The sequence below is a fragment of the Bombus bifarius genome, unplaced genomic scaffold (genome assembly GCF_011952205.1).
Source record: "Bombus bifarius isolate JDL3187 unplaced genomic scaffold, Bbif_JDL3187 scf7180000007977, whole genome shotgun sequence".
Lineage (NCBI taxonomy): Eukaryota > Metazoa > Arthropoda > Insecta > Hymenoptera > Apidae > Bombus > Bombus bifarius.
This window is the reverse complement of record NW_022884362.1, coordinates 4,086,416-4,112,190: the sequence shown is the minus strand read 5'-3', so window position 1 is coordinate 4,112,190 and position 25,775 is coordinate 4,086,416. Positions and strand designations below refer to the sequence as shown.

Sequence of the window (25,775 nt, the reverse complement as noted above, 5' to 3'; positions counted from 1 at the left end):
ATTCTCGTTTCGTTCTCCGCCTACTTCCACTATCCATCGACTACCTGTCCTTTCAGTCAGTCAATTAAATGGAAACGAAAAAAGTCCGAAGAAATGTTGCCAGAGGAACGCAACGCTATTCCAATATTCCCCGATATCTCGGTTCCAATATCCACGAAAGATCCCTGTCCGTTCGATTCGACAATGACACGTATCAGTAGGGGCGCTAGAGGGGGGGCGCGCGATTCGTCAAGCTCTCATGACGTTCCGGTTAGCCGAGGTAAATCGTAGGGAGCACACGGTGGCAGAGGTTGAGAATCGCGTGTTAGAGAGAGGGTAGAGAGGCGAGTAGAGGCGATCGGTTCTCTCGGATCAGCTGTGAGAGCGGCGTGGCGCCGTGTGCCGCGGCTCTGACCCGCTGTCAGTTGCCCGAGCCCTGTGCTACGGTTAGGACCGTGCAATCGTCACCTTTTAACGAGCACGAGACAAGCTTGCGTGATCATCATCGAAACGACTGGGCTCTCACGGCCGCGTCGTCTAGTCCTCGTTGCGAATCGCGTCGTTTCGTCGATGAAGATTGATCACGGTCAATCGAAACACGGTACAACTTGGAGATCAGGATCAAACGAACGTCGTTGATACGTGAACTGCTCGTTGTCCACGGTCGATTTGTAGAACGTGAGTCGGATACACGGATTAGCGAAAGAAACAGGCAAGAGAGAAACAGTGATCGATCGCGTTCCGTTTCGATCGATCCGTGTCGGGGCGCACCATCTGCTTGAAATCGTGCCCCATGATCGACTGGGATTTCTAAAGATCACGAGCCGCTCGTTGAAAGCTTGAAATTGCGCTTCGATCATCCGCGATCGTTGATCCTTACGTTTCGAACGTGCCGACTTGAGGGAGAAAAAGATAAAGAAAGGGAGAGGAGATTGCCGGTTCGAACATCGTGGTGGTTTTTGTGGTGGAAAAGTGATTCGAGGTTAATCAAAGAGAAGCTCGACAAAGCCAAGGGCCGCATGCTTCGCTAACAAGTCTCAGGATGGTCTGGTAGAGGAGGAGCCTGGTGGTTCGATCGCGAGAAATGGCGTGCGGAATATCGTTCGAAGCGACTGCCACGAGCACGGTACTTTTCCTGCTGGTGAGTAGCATTCTTTAAATTATCGTGAACACGTGCATGTGTTTCATTTGGATAGCCGTTTCTAATAGATTTGATAAGATGGTCACCGGTAAGCGGTACTTTCACTTTTTACGCGAAGTCCTGTACGGCAGAATAGGTAGACTCGTATTCCTGAAGCCTGGCTTTTTCATTGTTTATGGCGAAACGAACGTCACATCGCTCGTGGAAATACGTAATGTGTTGTACTCGTCGTCGAGAAGTTCGTTCATGTTCGGAATGTTAAATTTAAGAGGCGAGTTATCGGCTTTAAATCACTCGAGTTCGCGATGCTTTTGTTTACGTGCTCGAAAGACGAAGTTCGAACGTGAATTATTTTTACGAGCGGCTTAGCTCGTTCGTGTGGTCACTTGGTGTAAAGTATCGCCGGTACGGTTGAGGTACTTTCGAGATGCATTGTACTGTACCTAAACGCTATGTTTGGTAAGAGTAACATTCACGGTGAACTCGGTGGAATTTAAACTTGATCGTACGTATACCTTAGACGCACACAATTTCGTGTGCTATCTCGTTCTGTAAGCTTTTAACCAGAGATCGTTGACCCGTAGCGGTTTTAGTAGTATTAGTTGTATATTAAACGAATAAAATATTCTGCAATGAATAATAATGAGTAAATAGAAATATTGTACATATTTTATTATTTAGTAAATATATTTATTTATTCATTATTGCCATTTACTCGGAATACACTAAATTAAATAGAGAAATATAATCTTCAATGTTTCTTGCACAATTTCTTATTAATATTATTTAATTATTAATTAATTATTAAGTAAAAAAAAAGCTCGTGCATATTTATGAAAACGGATATTAATTGAAATCAGATGCATTTAAAAGAATGATATTTAATACCACTTCTTATAATCGAGATGCATTTACGAACATCAGGTATAACATTAATATTTATAACTTCCTGATGTTTTAAGAATGCGTAATCTCATTTCAAGATTTTCAAAACTTACGAAACACTTATGCATCGTCAGATTTTATACTCTCGGTATATATACTATAATATAACTTATGTAATTTATAAAATGAAAAATTTCAATGACAATGTGCCTAAGAATAGTTGTCTGTTTCATAAATTACATTTACTTTAAATAACTCCAAATTACATCACAGGCGTAAATGTCATGAATTCGCCAACATCAACCTTTGTTACGTCCTCAACGCGATCCGTCATATACTTTCTGAAACAACACCCTTTATATACAAACCGTGACATTTTGTCCGGTGATTTCATCAATGTTCCTATAGCATGTTTAACAATGTTTTACTTAATTTCAAAGTTGAATATGTCTTTCGAAAGTAACTGTAGATACTATAAGGTTCTATATAATAATATTCTATAATATTAAGTTAGTCCTGTAATTTTGTCTTAAAATATTATATTTTGTAACTATTTAATTATATTTTACAGTACGATGATTATATATTGTTAACGGGTGAGCATTTTTTTAGCAATACCGTGTTAATGATGTGCAAATTACACCGGTTGAAATTGTTAATTCAGGTATTTGCAATCATCCCTATTACAATAGACTTTCACCAAGACAGTAACGCCTATTGTTAAATTCTGCAATCATAAATCATCTCGCTGCCCTGTATGATCTTTCGTTTAAATAGTAATGGAACATTTATACACGAAAAGTATCAGCGAAAGTTATCAAAATTATCGAAACAATTAATTTTCAAAATATTCGAATTCTTCGTAGAACTTACTCACAAATTCAACTATATATAATAGTTGTGTTATGAACAATTTTATTTCTATTTGTTTCTCCATATTCTAATTTCTAATATTTTGAAGCACTATAAATATGTCTAAAACGATATGCAAATTTTTATTTCAAGCAACAAAGAACTAAAATAAATTGAATTTCATATGAGTACATTTCTATTTATATATTTACCACGGTATCACATATATAAAAAAGATACTCGCACCACTCTTTCGCCAACTCCCTGAATTACCGATTCCATAAAAATTTTCTGACATGCGGATCACAACCTACCCCACGACGACACACTTAACCACATCCGGCGGCACTACCGATCGAAGCAAGGTATCCAACCCGACCACTCGACGATCACTCAAAAAGTCATTATCACGAACCCGTTAACATTAACCTTCACGCGCCTCGAGCGTGGACAGTTGCGCTGCCAAGAACACCTCTTCCTCGCACGCAAACCGTGACATTTCTCCGCTTGATTTCATCAACGTTGCCCCGTCATATTTAATAACGTTCAACGCACTCTTACAACTTTTCTTAAGATGACAACTTCGTTAAGACATTGACTGCCATGCGGATTTTATATATCTTGCCCTTGCTGTTGCGATCGATTGGAACATACTATGCCATAACAGTTAACTTTTGCAAAACATCGTATCGCATAATATTTCACTTTTCTTCTGACAACGTTATCCAAGTCATGAATTTTTATTTAGCCGACGAAACTCATCTTACTTTGATTATTCTAAAAAATTTAGTCACGTGGGTCATCGATAATCACCGTGACAGTCAACGCGTTAATCGTTAGAGAGCGTTATTCTATTACGGCTGTAACAAAACTATTCTATCTCGATGCGTGCAAGCGAATCTAGTGGCATTCACACACAGCATGACACACGCATCGGTAGGTGTACGACTAGAGTCAAGGATACAGGCGTTATCTCGCCGGTGATTGCTATACTTCACGCAGGATACACGGCGAATGGACGATTGTGCATGCTCGACCGAGGTTCACGTGCAAATGCACACACGTCGTCGCCGGTGAACGCTACTCTCGTTATGCAAGCTGGTGGAATGTTAAGCTGCCATGGTTCCTTCGGAAGATTACGCTTCGATGATTTATCTTGTGCAATGGAACTCGCAAGCACAGCTAGTTGAAATGTTCTGCACGAGATCCTGTCATGTCAAAAATCGGCGCAAAGGTTCGATTCGTGATTAGCCGTGTCGTTTAATCCATTAAGCGTCAACGTTGCGTTAAGTCAACATTTCATTGGTTATTCTTTGCCAGTCCATTCACACGATGGAATTTTACTTCTCAACGGCGCGTTGATTAAGAGAAATTCAAACGATTTGCTAAAAATTTCTCCATTGTTACTTCTCCTTCCATCTAGATTCCATAATATTATGGAATTTGAAGGAATTGGAATGTTTAGAGCATAACGATGAAAATATATTCTACGTACAAGTACTTTTATGAGTAAAAGTAGGATTCTAACATGATATAATTGAATATGAGAACCGCTTATTAGATCCAAAGATATAAGCCTGTTAAATGTGGATTATAAATTGACGAATTCCTATAAAACACCAGAGGTACAATTACATGAAAGCAAAATTTCAATATCTTCCATACTTTTTAATGTTTCTCAATATTTTAATATTATGACAAAAGATATTGTTAAAGTTATAAAAATGTCGTAACGATATATGTTTAGTTGCAACAATAAATAAAATAACAATTTTGATAGTATCAAATTGTATAATTCTGTGTAACAATGCATTCCCTTAAATTCCGGTGACACTTGACGTTAAGTACGAACTTATTGTCCGCTCGTTGCGACGAATAAAATACGAGTAATCGATATTCTTTTCACGCATTCCTTGAAACGCCAGTTCGCAAATTTTGTACATTGCACTCACTTTCTCTGCACGTATTGGAAGAATATAAATCATTGCATTAAATTCACCGACCATTGTAACGCATTGTAACGTCCTATTCTTCGGAGAAACTGGAAATCTTCACGTTAACCTAATAATGCTTCCTTTGAACTTGTAAAGTAAATCCTACACACGTTCTATATAAGTATCGTATATTTCTGTAGCATGACATAGTGCATCTATTTATATAAACGTTTTATATGTAAATTTTAGTACAATATCATTCTTCAGTGTCTCGCAAAGCTTTTCCACAGACACGCTTGATGATAGTTTAGGTATATTATATAAATAGTAGGATCTCGTGTGCATTTATTACGCTCTTGTAATGAACAAATAGCATGCTGTGCTTGCACAATACCTAACTACTACAGCTATTATTCTCGCACTTCAATATTTAGTCATAAACATCTCGTTACTTGTACTCGACCGAAATAACAAAATGTTAAACTGATTCTTACGCGTATATTCTAATTGTGTGTTTATAGAACGTATCTCGTACATTAATTAATCATAACCGCTTACAATTAAGCAGCTAGTGACTTAGGTAGGTACTGATCATTCTAATAATTACACGAGTTTCTCATTATAGTACAAGTATAATAGAGATACCCGTGACGACTATCCGCACGTAATTATCTTTCATTGTAATGTTTCTTTAACCCTTTTAGTAGTATGTAAAATGTTTCACAATGTACGTGTATTACGCTCTGCTTACTTATTACTACACTGCGAATATCTGTATATTTATGAGCAACTTAAGGGTATAAGAATGTATATGATATACAAGAATATACGAAATACCAAAAGTAAAATATACATTGTAGTATCATAATGTTTAATGAATTAGTATATTATTCTATACTATATGCACCGTTTCTTTCGCTATTTTTTTGATATCTGCAACACTTTCTATAGTTTCTATATAGAGCACTTAATTCCTTCTTATCGTAGAAATTTCTTAAAGCTCAGATCAGTTTTCCGAAAGACTTCTTTTTCTTCTACCGAAACTTAATGAATCAAACTTTTCTACATCCATCTTCCAATTGTGAAGCTTCCACTCAAATCTACTTCAATTGGAAACCAGAGTATTGTTCAAAATCACTGCTTTCAAGCGTCAGTGTGTTTCTCCGTTATTTTTAAAATTCCCAGCTCGTCAGTATCCCGTGTTCGTTCGAGTCGAAAAACTGAAAATTCCGTCAGGATAATACCGCTGTGGCGTCCATTCGAATTCCTGACGCAACACTCGCGGTGTCCCGGAGCTAAGTAAAAACAATTAAAAGCTCGTATTACTGTATCGCGGCCAAAGAGAAAAGTCGAAGGAATTCAAGACAAGTGGGATAGCATCTGGGGAGGTCAGCCGAGGCAACGTGCGGGCCTCCGCGAGGACTATGTGTGTGCACGTGGCAAGAATCGCGCGAGAGTATCGAGCTTCGTCACGCAAGCGTAATTAGCGGCTGTAAAAGGGCGCCTCGCGGCCGATAGTAGTAACAAGAATTTCGGAGATTAACGACCGATTAACGCAATTAATCGGCCATGCTTCTTTAAAAAGTATTCGGCATGAACGCCTGATTAATAATCCACACGGCGCTTTTGATAATTACGAAGTGGCTGATCTCGATGCTCTGATTTCTATAAATGACCCGTAGCTGGTTACTGAAGGAGGATGGAGGAAAAATGAGATCAAAATTTCGATTACAGGATAAGATTGTTTGTTATGTTTTTTATGAGGCGAATTTATACTGTGAGATGATGTGGTCATCTTGTTAGGGATTGTGATTAATATCTTGCTTGGGGGTATTGCATAATATTTTGGCAATGATATTTTTAATGTTTTGTAATAAATTATATGGTTTTTGTATTATATATCGGTTAGTAGGAAACTTTGTGAGCATTTATTTAGAGGGTTTCGTTATACTTTTTGTAATTTCAGTGATTTAAATCGTTTAGAATAATTTCCTGATAGAATTTTGAATAGACCTGTAGTAGTTTGCAGTGTTAGTTGTGTTGGTTGTTCTATTTTCAGATTATTTCTAAATAAAGTTAAATTTTTGCAATGAGAAAATACGAAAGGATAAGACGCATAATATTATACAGAAAGTGTTTCCGCACTATTGAATTTACCATAGCATTTAAATACGAACAAACATATTTTTCGTGTCATTTGATAGTACTTTCTTACGACTGCAAAAATCTGATACTTTGAAATTATCCATTTTCGCCATATAAATTACCCAAGCTTGGAAAACTAAAAACCTTCAAATATTAAACACGAAATGAAAGCTAGAAATACTTCAATATTCATAAAACAAATCCATCAATTGTTCTCCGCGGTTCATTTACCACGTCAATAATCCGACGAGCTTCGTCCTTTTCTCAAAGTGACCTGGTCGAATAAAGACGCAACAAAGATGAACAGCGGCATGATTCGAACGTTAAAAGCGACACCACGAAACATTCGAATGGTTTTTTAATTCGTCCGCGGCTGCAATACGCGGCACTCCGGTGCAAAGTTTAATTAGTGGAGCATGCAGAAGCACGTTCAAAGGTCCAAGATAATTGGATAACGAGCAGTTTAAAAGACGATATGCCGCGGTTAAAAAAGAGCAAACGAAGGTTACCGGCCATGGGGAAGTGACGACAAACGATATAGAGCGTGCGGGCCTGTCCCGGTTAATTAAATCGCGAAACGGCTGGAACAACGGGGTCCTGGAACTTGGCGAAAATTGATACCAACTGCTGATACACCCTGCTGTGTTAACGAGTGACCACCAATGTCCGGTTGGTGGCAAAAACTGGCGTACATTTGATGCTTGCGATAACTCCTTTAAGTATATTCGTAATGCCTGTATAGACAATGTTGCTACGTTTTGATCGCCTATGCCTTGGTTAATATCGCGAATCTCGAGAGCGCGGCAAAATTTTGATGAGCCTTGCAAATCAGATTTTACGCTGGTACTCGATGTTATTTAGAGCAGAATTTGCAACATTAATATGACACAGTACATAACGTTTCTATGTACGGTACTGTAGATTTGTAGTGGTGGTAAATTTTAGCAAAGCTCAATGTTTGTTCACCCTGTTAATTGAGATAATCGAATTTAAGTTTGGTACATAGTAATTTATTTATGTTTTTCAATGTGAAATTGTACCATTAATTTTGATAATAGAATCTATCATCTTCATATTTGTACTCGATAAAAGAAACTTGTATATGAATAGTTCGTTACATGTAAAATGATTAATTTGATAAACACGTAAATTGTACTTAGAATATAATAGCTAAGTATACTATTAGATTGCGTTGAAAGATACGTATTTAGTGATGTAAAAATCGTAGAATACTTAACAACGATCTATCGATCTAAGAGAAATGTGCCTATATAATGAATACATAATACCTAGAAATGATCATAAACAATCGAATATAGTAATTTCAATAACTAATAAATCCTATCATCTAAACAAAATACTGCATAAATAACATAGTCAGCCAAAGTTCCTCTACAGATACAAGTATGTACATACAACTTGAACTCAATATCTCAGTGCAATATCCCTTTGCGCAATTCCTTACGCAATTTTGCCTCGCGTATGTAAGCCGCAGTGCAAACAAGACTCCTTCAGCGAGAAGAATAGAACGCATCCCTGCGAGTGACCCGCACGTCTCAGATCGTCGATTGAAATGCCACAGAGGGCGCAGTTCGAAAAATTGAACAGCAGGCAGACTCTTTGTACAAAGAGAAAAAGTTCTTCGACGGGGGGTAGACATAAAACCCGTTTAATAGAGGATGACGCGTTTTTCACGCGTGTCACGGCTCGTGGCCTTTGTTCAAAGGTTATAGTGACCGAAGGTCATGGTCAAAGGGGACGATCTTAGCCGACCAGACGATTGGTGCACGTGAAATTGATGTTCTACCCACTGGATTATATTAAATTATTATTAATTACGATTATTACCAGGCCGTACCATGCTTGTGATTAATGCTTGGATTACAAAGATACATTCTCTTTATCCTTTTTGTCTGAAGTGTCTCTTGCGAGTCGAAGTCACCTGCTGTTTTTTTTTTTTTTTAATTTATATATTGCTTCGCGTTATATGGACGTTGCTACAATTTGTTGCATAGCTGACATTATTTATACGGACTTACGGTACCGATAAAAGGTTCAGATTCGGTAGGTATGTTTCAGTAGGAAGCAGTAAGATAAGCTGTGACAAAGATAAGCCGTATATCATTTGTGTTCATGGCGAGTTAGTAAATTGTAATTCATTTTGTACGGTATCTTAAAGTAATTAAAGTTAAGGTAATTAAATGTGATATGGTAAGTTTAATTTTGTCATTTGTTCTGTTTGTCACGTATCGTTAATAATTGAATCTGAGAAAGTAAGTGTGACTGAAACGACCTTTAATTTATCACTGATAAAATATCAGTGAAAAACTATGAAAAACTATGTTAAAGGTTCTAAAAAATGTTAATGTTTCCAAATGCCAGCGATTCAAAATCTTCATAACAGATCTTCCAAGCTTCGTCATGTTTATTTGTCGATGACAAGTTATTCTCTATCAGCCTGACCTAACATGTTCATCCTTTTATCAGATTCGCATATAACTAGCTATAGCATCGCCTTGAGTTATTCATCGTATTTTCCTTCGCTTTCTTTTTCTTAATATTCCTATAATAGAGAGTAAATAATAATTATCAGTTTCATCTGAGAAGAGGAAAAATATTCGCTATTGTTACGGATCAAATATGTTCAACTTTTTACCATACAGAATTTTCATAAAGAATTTCCATAAAACTCGATAAGGGAATATTCGTTAAAATCAGGTTTCAAATAAAATAGTCATTACCTTAATGTGAAAAATTTTCATTTACTCTTGACTTGTATCATCATCTACGGATTACAGGCTTCACGCATGTATATGAGAATATATCACGCATTCCAGAGGTTGCAAAAAATGCGCATAAATCACTATACTCCGGTCACTACCTTACGGTTCTGTGTTTGACATTCGGTGATGCACCTACATGAAAGAACGAATGCCTGATTGACATTGAAAGATCGCGTTGAACTCCAATCTGCCGTTTTTCTGGCTCTTGTTTTGCCACAATGTCACGTAAAATTCTGCAACGTGATAATTAAGCGCCGTTTTCTTATACATCGATATATAAATTTCATATTTTGATTACTTCGTTAATTACAACTGCTTATCCTTCATCATCGTTAATTATCATTTTTTGTTTCCGCTAGTCGATGTATCGATGTTTAAACGTTTATAAGTTAATTTGAATTACAGATTTAATAAAAGTTGTGGAAAAATTAACGACATATGATATTTGATATTACAATTTGACGTAAATGTATAAAATAGTTCTTTATCGATTCAATAATAGCGATAATTAATGTATCGACAAACTTCTTCTTTTTAATCCTTACGCTAATAAATGACTTACATCGACTACAAGAAGTATTGGCACATATTCTTATTCGACGATGAAACATTTTTTTATCAGATTTGCATTTCATTTCCGTAATATCAAATTTTCGTTTTCACGCAGGATGTTCAAAATACTTACTTTCAATTAACCAGTAAGCAAATGTTATAATAAATACAATGACGTGCCCATACTTTTCGTAGCCATTGTATACCGACTACGGTGTACGAAATATTTTTCATTAGAAAAGCATTTGAAAAATTTAAAGTACACGATAATAACAAAACTAATAAATGAATAGGTACTAAATTGATTTCGTTAGCATGTAATGGGAAAAGCTTCGTGGAACGAATTGCGCTAGGAGAAAGAAAGAAAAAGGGTAAACAGAAGAAACGATCCAGTTCTGTAGGAAACGTCAAGTCAATTTCACGCGGGCCACTTTTTGCTCGTCGTTAAAATCCTGCAGCCTTGCGCGTTGTTTCTAGAAACCATCGGTGAAAACCGGTCCATCGATATTACGAGAGACTTTATAGTCCTCTCCTTGGCATCGGTCGCCGATGTTTCGCAGGATGATCGCAACGGTACACTAGAAAAGAGATCACGAAGACCGTTCTGCTACCAGATTCCACTGTTTCGTCTTTGTCTAGCGTTGATTGTCGAAGAGTGTTTTTACGATACTTGGTTGCAGTCCAACTCGTAAATGATCGCTGGAGAACATTCTTCGGTGGGAAGATTGAGATAATAATAATTTCGAGGGAACATTTGGACGGTAATGCAGGGTTGAAACGATGATGGCGTGAAAGATCATGAAAGCGTAAAATCTGACGATTCTTAAGGGTAGTCTAGCGTGTCTGCAGTTTGGATGCTAGCAATAGGTCACAGAATCTGGTACAGTAGATCAGGCTTTAATAGGGATGGCAGTAATTTACGGTATAGATTGGTTTAATGAGAATTTTAAATGAGATTTATGGGCTTAATTTCACAAGCTTTCACAGCTCTTCTCAATTCTGTTTCGTTGCGAGATTTTATACTGGAATCATTATATCAATTCAATTTAACGTATGATATAAATTAATATCATGTATTCCTTGATATTAGCGCTTATAATAGACTGGTAGAAAATAATACAAATTCTTTACATAAAACGAATTAGGAAACTTAATTTTGTATTTATGTTTAATTTACTTCAGGTATGCAGAGGAAGACGAAAGCATTCACGTTGTTCAAATACTGAAGTAGAAAGAGTAACATTTTTTTATACTATCAGATATATCGAAATATATACGAAACATCGGGATTCTGAATCCCAAAAGAGGATCGTAGAATAGGCATATCATACAGTGATTACATGATAATACTACGCGTGCTTAATTCGGCGTAGGTCGATGATAAGTGTTGTGACATCTAGGTACTGTATGTTGAAAGTTAGGTAAAAATTCGTGGGAAGACTGATTAGTGATCTCTACTTGCAAATTAATCCGAATTTTTTGGTCAACTGGATACATTGGAATGCCAGACGTGTCCCACATCACTCCTCGTAACTGTGCTCTGCCACAACGTAACAGAAACTTTCGTAACGCTCGAGTTCCGGCAATACTTCTATCGATCTTTCATCAAACCTTACGTTTATACTTGTAACACTTTTTCTCTCTTGCTGGAAGTTTGAATTGTTTTAGCAAGAGTGAAACGATATTGAAATCGAATCGATACTGTTACAACATGAAATGTAAATTACAAAAGATCGTACTACATGATTTAGTAAACTAAACGCCAGTGGGAAGTAGAATATATGTATACCTAGTAGGATTTGAATGTAGAATAATTTAGATTGTTTGTATATAGCTAATAAATATTAATGCAAACATATAATACGAATGCTACAGATAAGAAATACGATGAGACACAATTTGCCTGTTCTAAGAAAAGTCATATTTCTTAGATAAGCCGAATTTCTCAATCTATGAATAACGTAATACATCAACTATCATCAAGCATGTCCTATTGGAATGCAAAATATAGGAGGTTGCGAGAAAGGTAATAAATCTGCCAAACAATATGAACAGCTTATTAAATTCAAAGGAAAATTTAATAAATCTAACGCTATTTCTATTCACGTCAAAACTGTACCAGAAATTGTAAATTACCAGATATTAGTTAACAATTTAGATATAGACTGTACAGCGTTGCTAATGATCTTTCATAATGTGGAACCAATAAGACAATTCTTTTCAATATATTCAATCAATTTTACATGAAAACTATCTTTTCATTTGATTTTGTCGAAAAAGTTATTGAGTCGCTTAGAAATCGTTCATAACTGAATTTGCCCTATTACAAGACAGATTACCTTACTCAAATCTCCATTCCTTATCGTTTGTTTGAAATAAGATAACAATTCACAATGTTTGTGATAATTTCCTGTCAGTTTCTCAAGTTGCTTAAATATTTAAATTTCCACAAGTGTTGAACAGGGGTGTATAAAAAAAATCAGCCTTCACAAGCATATTATTTTCACATTCCTTTGCAGCTCGCCACCAAAAGAACAATAAAATTCAACTATTTCTAACTTCTTTGCACAATTTCATAACATCGCCATAGGATTACGCGACACTATACCAATCCCAACGGGTGGAAAGTGCCGTTGTCTGTCCCGCAAGAATATTCCCAGTATCCAGGATGCATTTCTTTCTCCTGTCTGCGACCGCAAAATCTCGATGCGAGTTTCTTGTAAAGCTTGTAACGCTCTGTCAACGTTCCGCTGAAACGTCGCGCATAATGCGCGGCTTCTTATTAACCTTGTTAAACGTCGGCAGAAGGTGGCGGTGCCTCGATAAGGAAGCGGAAGAACAGAGAAGATAGGTCTGTAGGTTCGATGTACCGTTAGGAAGCATTAGGGGACGCGCGGAATTTGCGCGTTGCATTGTGGCGAATGTGTACCTAAGGTCGCAGCGGCTTGATAACGGTACAGTGTAACGGCGAAAACGACGAGTGTTTTTCGTCTATAGCACCGTTCAGCCTGGAAAAAATGTTAGCCAGATTTCGTATGCCGGGAGGTCGTCGTATTTTCTTGAGATCAAGGATTATCTCGCAAGAATGAGAGAAACACGAGAGACCAGGTTTAAAAGCTTTTGTGGCATTTAATGCGTGTTCTATAGAGGCGAATAAAATTTTAATAATGCGTTCCGAAGATAAGATACGAACTTTCGTATGGTTGAGGAGACTAATTTGATAATCACGGATTTACATGTTTATCCTTATAAGTTAATAGGATATTTATTTTAGAAAATTACATGGGTTCCTATCTTATAGCGTTATCAAATCCTATCTTTCCGTATTACTATAAATTCTCTGTTTAAAACATCGATTTTAAACATCGGTTTGATTTTAGAATGATGAATCTTTGTTTAATTAGACATTCCATAATGGGTATCCTATTCTAAACTCTGGAAGAAAATATTTGTAAAATCATATTGAACGTATTCCGATATTTTTATTTCGGTATTTAGAATGCAATTCTCTAGTTGCATTTGATGTATTCGATGCTCTAAAATTTAACATTAGTTTCATCGAAACAAGTGCATACATTGTTTAGTTAGTCCATAACTTGTTAAGGTACTATATCGTGCATACGCAGCGATAGATGTAATCAAAATATCAAGTAATTTGTAGGACAATGAAATTATTCTTTATTGTAATGTAATCATTCTCAATTCACCCTTTACTTTAAGCACTCATAAGTATATAAGATTTAAATTTGATTGACCCATAAGGAATTTTTAAAGGATTAGTCGTGCAATGATATGATGCAGCACTTTGCCCTTGTTGTCACATGAGAACGAATCACAGACAACGATCCCTTACCCTCATTTCCTGTGTCACCAATGAGGAACATCCGTCGATAGTTCATAACAAGAACGAAGTGCTTTTGTTTATTACTAATTCCGCCTGGTGTATTGTCAAGTTCCTGTCATTGCACGACCAAATGTTCATCGCGACAAATTGATTCAATCTACTTTTCTCTACACAATACCTCGTCGGTCATACTCGAGTCAGTTTCCTTTTATAATCCTTTGAATCTCAAATATTCTTGTTTTTTTCACTACATTTTTACTCCACATATATGAATAATTAATTAATAAATAATTAAGATATCAAATGGCAATACAATGTCCGTTATGATGAATTATCATAAAAATTTGTTGCAATGTTTCAGTGTTTTTATTGCTATTACTACTAGGCAACAATTAACGCGAAAATGAATTTTCCAAACTGGTTCGTAAATCGAGAAATTTTTCAATCAAATTTCATTCGCACATAAATTCATTTCGATTCAAGAATAATTAAATGGAACTATTTTTATTGTTTATTTTAATATCTGTGTCATATATTATATGCAAGAATTCTTTTTTGTCGCTGATATAAAATGCACTTCATTTGCATAACTTTTATAGGAACCGCAACGATATATGTTTACATTTTTATAGCAAAGCAATGCAAAATAATGCAAATTAGTCCACATTGGAATGAGAAGTTATGGGTGGCGCCTAAGCGGTTGTTTCAAAAAGATGAGTAGACATATTATTACCATCAAAAAGGAGGAACGAAAGAAACATAGGTAGTTAAATTAGTCTGCAAAATATTTACAATTTAGCATAAAATAACAGATGCGTAACTCTGTGAGTATGTTAAAATAAACTAATTTTTAGGTGAAACAAAATACTATTCCTGTTCGCTCGTTTCATTCTTTACGTTATTGAATACTCGTAGTCAATATTATTATTATAAGAATCTGTATCGGATAAAAATAAAAATTTCTCAATTATTTGAATATTTTGGTGAAATCGAAAATACCAAAAAAAAAAAAATCCATTGATGCATTGACAATTAATTTCATAGTTATTCCTCACTAATTATGTCTAGTATTCTTAGACTCGTTGCCCTGTCATGTAATAATCTTTGTAACTTATTAATGTGAAATTACTACAATATACCATAATTGGAATTCAAGTAAGAAACTTTTCTCTTTTTGTCTAAACACGGTGACGGTATAATGTTATTTCATTTCACTTTTAATTCTAACAAAGATCGTTCCATTGCATCCACAAATTACAAGAATAAAAAGTTACATTATCTCGAAAATAATAATACTACCACGATAACATGATCGATAACCGCCTCGTCTCTCTCAATCTTCCATAAAAGTATCTTTCGTGAATACCAGTAACACTCACTAGATAAAAATTCTCCCAAATCATTCGAGCACCCTATAACTAACTGCTAAAAGAAGAAGCTAAGCGGAATCAACAATCAAGTTACCTGTACCACAAGAGGGCAAACAACCAAAAAACGCAGTAACAAAAAATAGAATATTAGAAATGAAGAGAAGCACAAGATTAAAAGTGTTGGGGAATGTCGGCGGGATCAGAAACGCGCGTTCCAAAGTGCGAAACTTTCGCCGCGCGAACAATTCTGGAAATAATGTATGGTGGGCCACACTTGGGACGACGGACGTGCTCGTGTCGGCCGTATAGGATGGCGCCAGGTATTTTTAGACTCGTACGATAACAACGACCAGTCGGATTCCAAGCGAATAACTGTCCCAGGCAAACGAACCACCTTGCAAAATCCCGCTGTCGCTCCAAGATCGTCACGCGGCATCGCTTACAACCACCCCCGCGTCTAGGTTTCTCGCCACGCTTCGCGTCGATGCGATATAAAGCTCGAGAAATGTCTGCCTACAGCTCGCTGGCCTCGCTATAACTCACTGTGTTTTAACTCTAACAGTGTAACGCGGGACTCAGGCGAACCGTTAAATATACAGTGTGTTTCGTAGCTGTAAAACCATCTAAAACTTGCAGTTTTTATATGCGTGTTTCATTACGTGTAACGAAGTATCGAGGAACAACTCGTACATTTTAATTGAAGATAACTTTAAAAAGTTAAGAATCTAAGGTTTATTTGCTTGTTTTCCAACAAGGATAGATTATGTAAACTGAAAAAATGAAAAACGAGCTACTACAGCTCATTTCTAAGTATAGAAACAACGTGACAGAATATTCTAACATAGACAAATGGAACTCGGGACGAATTAAAATGAAATTTCAACAGTAACTTTTACAAGTTTGATGGATTAAACGTTGCTGTGATACATTTTGTATATCTCGTACTTGTATAAGAATTATATTATAATTATGTTATATGTTACATATTTATAAAATAGATGGTTCTTTATCATCTGTATTAGAATTATGCCAATATCTATTTTTTTACTAGATTATTTTCTCCTATCATTTCTATCTATTTATCTCTTTCACACATCTTGTAACATAAGATATTATTTTCAACTTTAATTTTCTAGTTATTTAAATAAATTATTTAAGCGGATCTCTTAAGGTTCTTATCTTAAGAGATTTTGCATCCACAGTAATTTATACAATTCCGTCGCACAGTTATACACGTTTACAAGCGAACGTCGTAAAAATGGTTTCCATATATCGACCAAGTATGCAAGTGGTTCCACATAAATCGTTTAAAGTAACGTTAATATCGTTCGCTTTTTATTTCATTCTTTATTGGAACTCGTTAAAAAGCTATTAATATATAATGCAAATTGACGTCATTGTTTTTAAACACACCGTGATTCACGTTAACATCGATCGATATGCGTTCTTCTGTCGTGTAGCGTCGACATAAAACTAAAGAATTTTAACGAAATCATCAGTAGATCCAGCTCAGGCCAATCTGACGATCAAACAAAGAGATAAACGTTCACTTCGTGGCAACAGATACGAGCTACGAGCCACAAGTTTGCCTGTCCGCCCCGTAGCATTGTCATAACCGTTTCGATCGGTCATGCCGTAACAGTATTGTTTGTGCAAATGTATCTATCGAGCTTCGACTAAAATCCGCTCCGTGTCATTAGGCAATTTATCGGATAAATCATTGCGACACTTTGAAATTGATAGGCGGCATTGTCCCACGTACTCGCGATCTCTATGAAAAGCCCGCTCGAGCGTTAGATCTTAATCACAAATAATTACGAACAATCTCGATCGTCGTTTGCAGATGCCGAGCTCTGACTATTAATCGGTCGATGTGCGTGGTCGCTATGGTAAAATCGATTCTAGATAGTGGAAAATGTTCTTGTAATGAGTCACATGGAAATTGCCGGTAGTGAAAACAAATTGCACGTCTATGCGAAAGATTTTATTACGTTTATGGATTAAAGATTCTGCAGAATCGACGTGTTTAGGATAGTAAAGAAATTATATCTATCATTTAAGCTGCTATTAATTTTGCAACGTTGGCTTCTGTATTTCAATACTCTTGTATTTCGTGCTTTATATTTGAACTGTACATATTTTTCTTATCTTGCTTTTATAGATTGTTTTCCTCTTCATAAATATATTCCTAGTTATTTTTACAAATATCGCGATATTATGAACACGCAATTTAACAAACAAAATTATTTCTTCAAACCAAATTTGTATCTTATTGGTTCATGCAGGAAACGTGCTGCTGATTTCGCATTACAATACTTCTTTTTAACCATCAAATGTTACAAATGTAAAGAAAATAGACATATCGTATCATTGCTGTGTGGTCCTCATTTAAAAATCTCAAAGTTCTTATCGTCGCTATTTGCTGCACATTCAGTACAAGTAAATCTACTTGTATACCCGTTTGGACTAAAAAGTCGTGCGTCACATTAAAATAAATACCCCATGTAGCTTCTTCATCTATAAAAAAAAAAACGTCACCCATTCTTTTCACGTTGCAATAGAATCACAAACTCCATAAAACATTCTCTCAAAGATCTTCATATATATATCTAGCATATCAAAATTTATTTGTTGCACAGCTCTTATCGTTCTTTCTCGAGCACGTTCCCGGAGCAGCAAAGACAAAGCGCCAAAGGGGGATGCTCGAATAAGGGTCAGCTCCTCGTAGAAGACTCGGGAGATTCGGTCAAGAAACGAGATGTGGGTGGTGCTGAAGGAGGACAGGCTTCTACATATAGTCGAATGCCAGTGTAGGGTGGAGTTTTGCGAAGGGTGCTGCGCAGGCAGATTATTCGTACCGGTTTTCTGGAATGGTATGCGTCGTGTAGGTCAATCGCCGATGCGCTAGCCTCTGGATCGTTCGGTATACAGGGTGGTCCTTGTAAAGTGTATGATGCGCGTGGCACCCTGCAAATCGACTTTATCTTCAGCAATTTTCCCTCGAACGTTACGAGGTGTCGTTAAATATTGTTTTAGAAAAATCCACAGAACGTTCCCTGGCTACAGGGCGAGATAAGAGTCGATTGACTCGATTACTGGTCATTAACATAATGCGAGATAATATTTACTTGGCGGTTGCGACTTTTCAACCTCTAACTGCTTCGATCAGATGCAACCCGGTTATTTCGTCAACGACTAATTTACGTCAAGGACTTAACCAGGTGTTGAAGCGTACTGGAATTTATTGAACGAAGATAAGGGAAGCCATGAATCCATCGAACATGTGGTTAAGAGGCGTCGAGACACAGATAAGCGATTTCGCGACTCCTTTCGAGAAACTCCTGTGTTGCGAGTCTAGGAACTTTAAGTTGAGGTATTAACTGGCATATTCCAAGCGGCGATTGATTGCACCGATTGGTGGAAATTAATGGGCGGTAATGTTACGGTAAAAAAGGCCTTTGAGTGGGAAGGAAGGTTTGGTCGACGAAAGGCATGGATGGAAACGAACCAAGGTGATGCACGCCTCCAGGTGTTAATGGCTGGAGTATTCGAATTTATCGGAGCTTTATGATTTAAGACACCGTGGAATGAGTAATATATGAGCACTTTTCGAACAACGTTAATTAATTGGTGTCGTGTGATTCGAAACCATGTTTCTAGGAGAATTGTGGTAATTGGGTTTCATCTTACTGAAAGGGGAAGATACGAAGAAACATAACGTAGTATCGTGGAAACTACAGGTAGAAAACAATGAAAGTGCTGAGGGACCGGGAAGGATAGGAAATCCCTTTAGGACAATGGGTAATTGGAAAAGGTGTACGTGACCATCTTGGGTCATTAACAGCTGTAAAATACATGTGCGTGGTGGGAATACCGAAAACTGTGGTATAAAAGGACGTTTGGTGTAGAAAGTAAGTTACGACTAGTTACTAGTGAGTTACGACTAGTTGCAGTGACGAGTAGTTGCAGCCAAAAGTTAGTCGTTACTCGTGAGTTGTGAGTTGTTAGTTGTAAGTTGTAAGTTGAGTAGTTGAACAAATTTAGTTGTTTCAGTTGTATCACTCTGTTTCAATCATTTTAAATAAATCAATCAAATAAAGATCACTATAGTAATGTGATTTGATAAACAGTATCTTAAACAATTAAGTGCATATATACAAAATTGATCTGCATAAACACCGAGTGACAAGATTTTATTCGACTATTTTGATTAATTTTTGCGTAAAGAAATTATCTCCTAGAAAAATATTTCGTCGTAACTATTAAAGATGTGTTCTATTTATATCTTCAGATCGAGATTTTTTTGAAAACTTCCCGAGAAATTGTCCTTCGTATAATATTCTTGATCGCAGTGTGTATTTCGGCACGTGAATTCGGGCGGCTGTTTGTGAAACTAATACAACGAAGCTCTGCTAAATAAAACAATTAGAACCGTTTAATTGCGCGATCGTCATCGAAAAGTCACGGGAGTTGTAAAGATTGTTTCGGCAGCCTTTGGCTTACGGACCACGCGGAAGGTATAAAAGCGTGTTGCCTGTTATGACATCGTTCTGCCATCACCGAGGTTGTAATTTCTTCGTAACATCGTCGGTTTCGCGGATCCACGGCTTGTTCGATTTTAAGTTATCCTTTTTAGGGCGTAGCTTAATTTACTGCGTGCATGTGATTTGCATCCGTTTAAAGGAGAGGGAGGGAAGTCGATTTATGGCAGGTAAATTCTTAATGAAGTGACAAAGTGCGTGAGCGAGATCGAGAGATTAATTTAAAGTGCGCGGGGAAAGGTCGATCAGCAACCTGGTAATAAATTATTTTATTACAACTTTGGATTTACTCCGCCTGGTGTAGAGTACTTGTTACATTGTATTTTCAAAGCATTTAAATTCAACACGCTGCGGCTCGTTTATTGAATGTAGGTGATTTATAGGAAAATTATAGACTCCGTCTGGAAGAAACTGTAATAACCTCGCAGCACTTTCAATATTAATGTATTCACGTTACTTTATGCATATATAAATTGATTTAAATTTTGGCTCTTGTAATCTTTACTTTAACCGATGTTATATATCTTATGTATGCAATCGTCACAGTTCCTGTGAGCTATCATATTGTATTAGACAAATATTTACTGAGTTAATTAACGTGAAACAAATATGGGTTTCCATAAATGTCTAAACTTTATTTATGACAATCAATATTTCTGAATACAAACGTGATCTCAAAATTAAATCAATAGATAATTTTTCTCGTCGTTAAAATCACTGTCGCATAAAGAAACAGAAAATGTAACCTATCATGCTCTTTCCTCTAATCACAAATATAATTCTTGTTATTCGAAAAGTTACGCAATCAATGAAATATAATGAAAGAAATAATCTATATCACAGCCCATAGAAAACAGTAGCTTTGCGCAATGCTTACTTAACAATGCAAGGAAAGAATGGGAGTAAAATAACATTTATACTTGACGCCGTAAAACTACGAAACAAAGGGTCGTCAATTTAAAACTTGACCATCGGCTATGTGAATCGAGCTGCAGATCTGCCGTGTACCTACACGTGTAGACGCATAGGTGGAACACGATGGCGCCAAACTCATTGACATCGCGCCCATTACTTATTCGCCGATAGGAAGGTCGCAAAAAAAATACCAGGCTAGCCTGCGAACTCTCGATGGGTTTCGTGCTGTCGCGTAGGAGTTTACCTCGTAAATCCTCTTGCCGGCAGGAAAGTAGATCGAAGATTGTGTCACATTCACGTTTGAACCACGTTACATGTTGCTCCCGTTTCGACTTTTAATCCAATTATTTTAATCGAGAGGTATCGCTCGTGTAATTTCTTCCATCCAGCCAGGTATCGTTGCTAGTAATCGTTCAGAAGTTTTCTCACCGGAGCAACCTTGCGTTCAGCTCAGAAAAGTTTCGAGGAAACCTGTATCTGATCTCTTCTTTCCTGCCTTTGCATGTTTTGTTATGATAGTAAACATCGGCTCAAGTATACTTTTTTTACTCTATACTAGTTTAAGGTAGAACTTCCAATTTTTTCAAACAATTCGTCCCTAAACATGTATTATCCTAGTGTAATTTTATAAATTAGTTAATTTCAGTTTTTTTAGAAACTTGGGATCATTACTGTTTCGGAACACTTTGACCAGATTTATACTCATAATGAAATATGAATCACATTCTATGTATTACATTTTATAACAACGAAATAACAAACATAACAAAATGAACAAAATAACAAACTGATGCATGTTAAATAGATTAATACAGAAACTTAAATAATTGTCAAATGTTCTATGATTGTAAAATGTCTGAAACAAAATTTCAACGTAAAGTGGAATTTGTTATTCGACAACATAATTGTTTGTTTCATGAATGTATAATTAATTCAATAAAGAAGTAATTTAGATTTTCTAACTCCTTTTGTTTTTGTAAAATTGGACGAAATTTGCAATCTTTTAGAAGATTTACCTATATCCGATTTGTAGCCTAGTTGTTATTCAGTTTGTCTCAGTATTTTTCTGCTGTTTCTTGTTCGATGATGGCATGAAAAGGAAAACACAAAAGAAAATAGCAATTATAGAGTCAAATGTTTCAACAATTTGGAACGTTAAAACACTTAATTTATCTGTTTTGAAGTAATATATAAAACAACAGGAAAATACAGTTTTATTATGTCGTAAATTTCGTTGACAATTTTATCGAAGACTTAGAATGCGACAAAGAAACTTAATAAGAAAATTTATGTACCAATTACTACGTCGGTCTCGTTTTTATACCGATAGAATACAGATGAAGCATTGTAAATGTAAGAGAAGGCAGCTAATTCTTGATTCTTGTAAACACGAGGATAATCCAGAAAGAATCCACATATAAAAGTATTTTTAAAATCTACCTAGACATTCAACGTAATTAGCTCATCACTTTACTCGTCGTATTTTAATTACAAAGCCTATTTACGTCCGTGATAATAATACTAAAATATATGATTTAAATCTACAATTATATTTATTAATCAAACGGATGACGATGCTACAATAATCATACAGTTGTGTATTTGCAATTGAAAAAAAATTTCTTATAACGTAACATTTTCACATTATGATATGCATAATTTAAGTATTCAATATAGAAGTCACAACGAAACTGAATTTTCATAAACTTGGGTGGAAATTATTCGTTAAAAAAGGAAAGTTAAATATCAAATATTGTATATTATATAGAAATATTAACTTATACTGTTACGAATGATCGTTCAACGAAATTAATATACTTTTTCTCTAAGAGAATACATTTCATATAGTTCAAGTTAACATATATATAAACAAATAAAAACAAATATCTAATGTTCTTCAAGCAGTCATTTTTCGTTAGAATCCGATGGAAATAATCTATTCCATTTTTAACATTATATGTCAAATACACTGTACATACAGATAAGAACCTCAGCATTTACTAACACCCTATCTGTTAATATTCTTACAATAAAATTGTAAATTTAGATCCTAAATGTAAAATGCATTGCGACAAACAAACATACTAAAGTTCACGTATGAACGAGAATCCCTTGTGGTCGCTGGAACTTTCGCTGAACGTCTACGTGTACGGTGTTTATCTAAAACCCGTCATCGGTTACCATTAATTTCATTCAAAATCGACGCCGACTTTTTCTCGAACCCACCGCGTGGTACCCGGGGCGTCGCATAAAACCAATCGATTCTCACAGTCGAAGCGTTTCCCAGCAAGTTTTACTTACCATCTGGCTCCGATACGCCCTGAAGCGGTTGTACTTGCGGAGTCACACGGCTTCGATGGCAAATTCGATAAAAAGACCAATTCTCCGTGGTTTTCCTCGCGCCTGGTTAAAACCACCTGAGAGTTATGTCCGCATTTGCGGAATTTCACCGTGTAGCTGGTTAATCCATGGCTCCCTTTCAGCTTCCTCGAGGTTATGTTTCGCTATGTTTACTGTACGCGTACCGATTTTAGAAATTTAGAGTTGTGGTTAGTGTACGAACATGCAGCACGGCTTGTAAATTATGATACAAATAGCACGAGGGGCGTTCGGCGATTTAAAATAAGACGAAGATTAAGAATTACGAAATAGACAATTATATTATATCGTAACAACCACGCAGTTACGTATCCACAATGTAAAGAATGTATAAATATTCTTTACTATCCTGTGATAGTCCTAGAAATTGAAAGAGATTATTCTAGAACTTATCATCTTTTGTCACTGTATTCTACATGGAACTTATTCCAAAAAATTATTCTTTTTCATTAAAAGAATTATTTATAAGATTAAAAACGATGTAATTAAAATTATTCGACGGATTGACTCAACTTTATTATTATTATTCAGCTAACTTTCAAAATGTAATTTTCTCAAAATCGAAACTTTTATCGCAATTTTACTGTTCTTCTCCCTTTTTTGTTTTTTTTTTTTTTTTTATTATTTTGAGTCATCGAAACGTTTTTAATCCACCTATACCATTTACGACTCACAGTGTATGTCATCATGCAAGTACGCGCGTACCTAATTGATTGTCAAATATAATTTTGTCGAAAGCGAAATATCTAACAGAATATTACTGTCCTCGACTTTTACTTCATTTTAAGCTTTCAAAGCTACCTTACTTCTCGTATACCGCAATTTTCAGTTCACCGTGTACGTTTATCTAAACACTGCCATTCCTTGCGTCATATACATATTTGGGCCGTTGACGCCAGTCGCGGTAGGGTTGGAAGACCTCGCAAGGACGAATAAACAGGCTGGCTGAAGCAAACAGCCACGTGTCCTGGTCCATCCTGAACCGTATCTGTTTTTCTTTTGTGCACGCGACGCGCTTCCCTCACGAGCTTCCTTCGGCCCGGATGCCTGACTACTGTTTGCTTTCTGTTCACCCTGGCAATTTAAATTTTTGGCGCCTGGTGGTCGGCCGTGTAACATAGCTCTATGGAATTTTTGTTGCCCCGACCGTGGTACCAGAACGTGAAGTATCTCGAATCGAAACGAAACGATTTTGTTCATCTCTTTCTTACTGGAGGCGGGACCGTTTCTCATCAGCGAACAATCGACTCGCCCTCGATTGAAAATTGAAGAGCACAGGCATTCCGCACAATCATTGAGGATTAATGGGGGGGAGGTCTGACATCGAGAGATCGAATCGTTGGGAGATGATTGGTTTGCATTGCTTGTTGTTGTATGTTGATTTCGGATAACGACCTAAGGAGAGATGTCTGCTATGTTCAGGATATTGATTACCTATGGTATGATTTGCGGTTTTATTTGAAAGAACAGAAAAATGATCTTTGTGCGGCAACACTGTACATATGTATATTCGATAATTTCACTTATATAATTATTGATGTTATTTTCTATATCGAAATTCAATTCATTTTATTTAATACATATTAGAGAGTTAAAAAATGGTTATCTGTTGTTGTCGATCAATTATCAGCTGTATTATTAATATCTTATTAATTTTACTTACGAGATTACGGATTGTTTCTTAGATTGAAATTTATTTTATTTTATTCAGCAAATAACAAGCAATTAAAGGTTGATTAATTTTTGTTTTCAATTAATTCGAAATTTTAATATTGGTTATTTACTAAAGATTTCCTAAATTAACAATTCATGAAAGAAATTTATAAATAATATTCACTTTGATAACTACATAGAGACAAAGGCAACGTAAACACGAGAATACCGCGTCTTTCCTTATTTTTCATACGTTAAATTTGACAAATTAAAATTGAAATATCTGCCAAACCAATAGGTTTTCGACATAAATAGCTGAACATTTTCTTATAGAGAATGTCCAGCTGAATTGACTAATGTATTAAAAGATATGCAATTCTATTAAAAAAAAAAACATTGGTGACCCTCATATGTCCTCTACGCATTCACCTACAAAAAAAAAACTAATCATGTTAAATTATGTCTCCGTCGAAACCATTCAACTGGTGCCTAAAACACTTTCTATTATCAAAAAACAAGCAAGATATTCCAACTGATAAAGTAAGGTGGACTACCCTGTATATCTATACAGTGATCACAAATTAAGATCTATCTCTAAAAAATGAATGTCTCGCCTGAAGAAATACTAAAAATTATATTTACAAAATCACTCATTCAAAATCAATCCATAATAGAATTTCTTTGTTTGAAGTATTCATTTCCACACGATCAGTATCGCAATTAAACTTCAACCTAATACGGATGTCAGATTCAATAAAAGGTTATGGTTTCTTTCAAGAACAAAGGCTGAAATAAAATTACA

The 25,775-nt window shown here is 35.9% G+C and overlaps 1 protein-coding gene across 1 annotated transcript in view; it reads left to right on the top strand.

Annotated features, from left to right (window-relative positions):
• Positions 1 to 330: 330 nt before the first annotated feature.
• The window catches only part of LOC117204098 (uncharacterized serine-rich protein C215.13-like), a 65,277-nt gene continuing 39,832 nt past the window's right edge, over positions 331 to 25,775 (top strand). The window contains exon 1 of the mRNA XM_033441142.1: positions 331 to 1,120. Coding sequence (XP_033297033.1) covers positions 1,064 to 1,120 — 57 coding nt within the window. The 5' untranslated portion in view covers positions 331 to 1,063. The remainder of the gene's footprint in view (positions 1,121 to 25,775) is intronic.